The sequence below is a fragment of the Akebia trifoliata genome, chromosome 3 (genome assembly GCF_017979445.1).
Source record: "Akebia trifoliata isolate Shusen 1 chromosome 3, ASM1797944v1, whole genome shotgun sequence".
Taxonomy (NCBI): domain Eukaryota; kingdom Viridiplantae; phylum Streptophyta; class Magnoliopsida; order Ranunculales; family Lardizabalaceae; genus Akebia; species Akebia trifoliata.
In genome coordinates, this window is record NC_141377.1 from 4,618,704 (window position 1) to 4,624,185 (window position 5,482).

A 5,482-nucleotide genomic window follows, 5' to 3' on the forward strand; every position below is an offset into this window, starting at 1 on the left:
TTAGATTTGAATTCCCTTTTATTTTGGATTTGAAGACTTAATTGAATCGCAACTATCAGAATTTTTTTACAGTTCTCACCCCATTTGGTATCCCAAGGAAGTCTTATTCTGTCTATGAGACCAAAATCTGTGGATGATGTCAATGTAGTGTTGGTGGATCTATAATCATCTATGATAATGCAAATTGTATGGGCGAAATCCATGCATGTTGTCATTGCCTCATGATTCACTCAAGCAATCACGATTTTTTTGGAAAATCAATCGCACATATACATGAAGGAGATGAGAGATAGAAAGAAGAAACCACGAGTTTGAAGGGTTCGTCTTATTAAATATTATACTTTGATTACTGAAACATTCCCTATTTTCGTTACGATTTTTTCTTTCATTTCTAATGGGTTTGGAGTAAATAAAGTGTCACATGTAATGCCATAGCTTGATCATTCAAGTGCCCTGGTGAGATGTTAGTCAATTGGTTACGATGCACCTTTATCGAAACTGTAATTACATGTTATGTGCCATCTCACACCTTTTGCACACGAGATGCCTCTTGAGACATGTCTCATTGTATCCTTGAACCAATTCCTAACTCCTTTCAAAACAATCTTCTGGACGAGAATTTAGTCATCTTGATTGGGGACTGTATTGTCTATTGAGTCATGATTAAACCTTGTCCCGATTAGATTTTCTAGACCTTGAACACCATAAATTTTAAATGCCCAATGCTCATATCTAGATGTATCACGTGCCTCTCGCACAAAATTTTTGTGTTCATTTCTTTTAAATTGAATATTTATTTTTCAATACATTTTGAAATACACACATTAAGTGAGACACTTTCAAAATTTTCCCATCTAAACATCAATAAAATTTGTTCTCTCTCCCCCTCTTTGGCATTCACTTCTAAACAACAAATTCTCCACAAATTCATCAATATTTTTGTCTGAGCTCCCACCGTCACCAATTGCCTCCTTTGCCAACTCCTTCCACTTACTTGCATTCCTCTTAATCTCTTGGTTTCTTTCCCCTTCACTTACTTCCTTTATACACAACTTAACTTCTTCCCTTCTTACAATTCCCTCTTCATCCACTTTTGCTCTAACCCCAACACCCCAAACTTCTTCCACAAACTTAGCATTAGTTGGTTGATCAGTCCATAGTGGCATTGCCACCATGGGCACACCAAGACTCAACCCTTCAAGTGTTGAATTCCAACCACAATGTGTTATAAAGCAACTTAATGCCTTATGGGCTAACACCTCCATTTGATCACACCAAGCCACAACTAACCCTTTTTCTTCTATTGAGTCTAAGAACTTATAAGGCAATTTGCTTTGTTCACATTCCTTCAAGACCCATAAGAAATTCTTGCTGCTTTCTTTCAAACCCGCTGCTAGTTCTTCCATCTGCTTTTCAAGAAGCTCGATTCTGCTTCCGAAGGACACATACACGACGGACTCGTTTGGCTTTGTGTCTAGCCATTTTGAGCATTTGTCCCGGATAGGCTTCCATAGGTTGGCTCCATAGTCCGTGTCGCCTTTGATTCGGCCATCAAGGTATGTTGATGGTACCATGGGTCCAATTGGCATCATTGGGCAAATTGACGACATCTCTTTCACCACCTTATTAGAAGCCCATGTTGTAATTAGTCTAACAAAATTAACAAATATTGATAGTAAACATGAGTTAATTGCATTTAAAAGATCATCAAGCCAATTTTGATCATTAATTTGTTCACAAGAATACGATTTTTCATGTGTCATCAAGCACATACTACCGATTTGCTTAGAAAATAATTTGCTCATCCTTGATTTTGTCAAACTAAGTTTGATTTGGGTCTTATTTTGCCTGGTCCATTCAACTTGGATGGTCCAATACCAAAAGTCAATCACTTAAACTATGGTTATCAATGGATCACATAAGACCCAGAATCCCATTCGATTACTGATCGGATCTGTTTTAGGTTAATCACGTCCTTATCCAATAAAATGTAAGAAATTATGTAAATTATATTATATATTTTATTTAAACATATAAAGTTTATTTATATTTTGTATATCAAATCAGATTTGATCCAATCCTGGCCCGAACCAATTATTATTGGATCGGTCCTGGGTCCAATCCAATCCTTATCAGATTAATCCTGACCTCGACCCAATCTGAATCCGACCCATTGACAACCCTTATCTAAAACCATCCTCATAAACTCCTATCCCCAAAAAAAAAATAAAAATAAAAAAAATAAAAAAAACCCCTTATCCTCTATTTTTGTCTTTTTTAGTGAACAAATACAAAATTCTCAAGTCATGTGCATGTGTGCATTAAAACTAAAGGGTATTGAAACTCACATGACATCCAAAGACACACAAACACCATATTAAGACATGAAGGATGGATGGATATCATCTAAAACACTCACCTCCTCTTCCAACTGTAGAAAAGTGTTTCCAAACACCCAATCAGCCATTTCCAGGTTTGAAAACTGGTTCATCACCACTGCTAAGTAAGCTGAATACGAAGTCGAAGAACTAAGAAAACTAGGCAAATCTGAGAATCCCATATCTGGTAACCCAGGCATTGAAATATGCACTGCCACTCCAGCTTCCATCACCTTTGTAGGTAAACTCACAAGACCCTTGTAAATATTACAATATATAGAGCACACAGCAGCTGATATAGTAAAGAATGTTGCACCATATAAACCACACTCTTTAGCTACATCAAGCGCCCAAGGTAAGAATGAATCATACACAATGCAATTAACTGGGTTGCCAGTGCAGTCTAGCTTCCTGATGAGCTGGGCTAAAGTTTTTGATCCAGTAGTTTTGAATTGTTCCATGTAAGCGTCTGCACTAGGAGCTAGAGCAATACCATTTTCATCGTAACCGTCCGATATCGCTTCGACGGATAAACCCGGTGCATGGATGGACTTGATTGTGTAATTGGTGGTGGCTATGGTGGCTTTGAGTCCTTTGGATACTAAACGTTTGGCAAATTGGAGAAGTGGGTTTATGTGACCTTGGGTAGGACATAGAAGCACTAGAACATGAGCTGTTTGATTTCTCCTCTCTTTCTTGTCCATTTTATTTTATTTTTTTCTTTTTTTAAATCTTTGGAGAGGACTTTTATAGAGGTTTGATGGGTAATTTATGATCCTGTTATGGGTGAGGACTATAGGTTGTTGGTATTGTGGGGTCAATGTTGTCATCACAAATTTATGACTTTCTGATATGGTACCTAACAGGTGTACGATGATGAGTTGGTTTACTGCTGGATTCTTTCTTCTCAACCATCTCATTTGTACACGTGGAACACTCTCATTGGTCTAATCTTCATGAAAAGTCCAAACACCCTAGTAGACTAAATTTAATCTACAAATCAATCAATAAAGTTGTTGTCTCAATCGACATTGAAATATTATGATCTCAAACAATGAATGAAGCAAAAACAAGAAGCGATTGAGGTTGAATGACATCAAATCCTATATACTACTTGTTAGGCCTTAATTCTAATTATAATATGATCTAGAGAGTCATGTATCAATCGAATCAAATACATAGATTATTGTCTTTATAATTTAAATTTACATACATCTTGATGGCTAATAATAATCCAAGTTTACAGAGATTTTTTTTTTTTTTTTTCAATGTTCAATCTATCGTAATTACAAAACAAAATTGTATAACGAGAGTTATATCCTAATACCTATCATACAACCAAGACGACAGTAAGACAAAAAAATGGGTAAATTCAATACCAAAGTCTGTTGAATTTAACTAAATCCAATTAATTTCGATAGACCATGTCGTTGAATTCACCCCTTTTTCGCGTAATGTGATAGGAGTATTGTATCTCATTATCTATGAAAATATTTCAAATTAGCCAATCAAAAAAGAATAATTAATTAATTAATTAGGTATTTATAATAAGAGTCTTATCTTTAAAATAGGAAAGTTGTTACTCATGATCTATGAAAATATTTTAGATTAGCTAATTAGGAAAGAATAATTGATTAGTTATTTGGAGATCCAAATCAAGAAGCTTTTAAAATTTTAATTAATTATTATTTTCTAATTAGATACTCCTAAATAGTCTCAAAGATCATGAAATCCAGTACTTTCCTATTTTAATGTATATGCCAAAATTTATCAGGATGGATCTCATTTACAATCTAATTGGTAGAAAAATCAACCAAAAATATGTGGGAGGAGGATGATTACCTTCTTTTGTAAAGTTAGATTGGATATATACCAACAATCCTTTCCCATCGTAAAAAGTGGGATTCTTGGAAGTTATCTAGAAGGGAAATGACAACTAGTACTATTTTGGAAACCTATTTAATCTAGGCATCAAATCAACACAAAGTATAGGAACAAAAGAAGAGGTTTTACTCACCGGGGGTTAGCCGAGATGATAAGAAGTGACTGGGTATGCTCCCCATGTCCTGACTTTGAGTCCTATATGCTTCTATATAGAAATGTGGCTACTTACCCGTCATAACACGTGACAGGGTGGAATGGTACGTGTGGCCCAGGGAGATTAGTCTCACCAAAGTGGGGATACTTGCTGAGCTCTTCAAAAAAAAAAAATGATGTTTTAATTAGAGAAATGCTATTAGCACCCCAACTTTTTCTTATTACACTCGAATTAAAAATAAATATGTTAATGAATTAGAATAAGTAAAATTTGGGGTGCCAATATAAACTCTCTTTTGAAAAAATGTTTAGCACAATGTTTAGTTCTCTTTAGGGCCTCTGAACACCACCTTATATAACATAGTGACAAATATTTTTAAATGTATGGGTTAGAGATTTCATAATGGGCTGATTTTTTGTGAGAAGATCATCCTCTCCAAAAATCAGCTTATTTTGAAACTTCTAACCTCCTCAAAAGTGGTTTATAAAAATCAGATGGTCCACAATTTTTCAACTTGTAAACTAGGGTTAGAAGTTTCGGAATTAGCTGATTTTTTGTGAGGATGATCTCCTCATCATAGAGATCATCCTCACAAAAAATCAATCCATTCTTAAACTTCTAACCCCTATTTTCAAAAATGTTTGGCGCAATGTTTGGCCTAGGGCCTTTGAACCCTGGGGTATAGGATTCAGATTCTGTTTTTTTTTTTTTTTTTTTTGTGGCTTGGCAAGCAAGGGGTTATTATTAGTAGTAAGGATGGGTTCAACGGGATTTGAACCTAGGTCATGGGATCTACTCTCCTCAAGCCTTTACCACTTCGCTAAGTGACACATTTGTATTGGATCCAAACTCAAAGAGATTTTCTATAGGATTTTTTTTTTTTTTTTTGTAAATTACCTTGATACCCCCTACAGTGCCTTCTTAAAAAGTGGGTGATTTAGACATATACCCCCTTAATCTTGGTCATTCGATACCATAGAAAGTGCAAAATTCATTGCTTTCATAAACAGAGAATTCACTTTTTTGTTCAATGTCAAGGAATGAATTCATTTCTTTTTCGTTTAAC

At 35.1% G+C, this 5,482-nt stretch overlaps 1 protein-coding gene across 1 annotated transcript; it reads right to left on the reverse strand.

Moving 5' to 3' along the window:
- Positions 1-345: 345 nt before the first annotated feature.
- LOC147405646 (UDP-glycosyltransferase 74F2-like) lies at positions 346-3,125 on the reverse strand. Its single transcript, XM_086432721.1, has 2 exons — positions 2,420-3,125; positions 346-1,622 (listed from the first exon to the last, which is right to left on the reverse strand). The coding sequence occupies exons 1-2, from the start codon at positions 3,080-3,082 to the stop codon at positions 855-857; spliced, it is 1,431 nt and encodes a 476-aa protein (XP_086288847.1). The 5' UTR covers positions 3,083-3,125; the 3' UTR covers positions 346-854.
- Between the last annotated feature and the right edge of the window lie 2,357 nt (positions 3,126-5,482).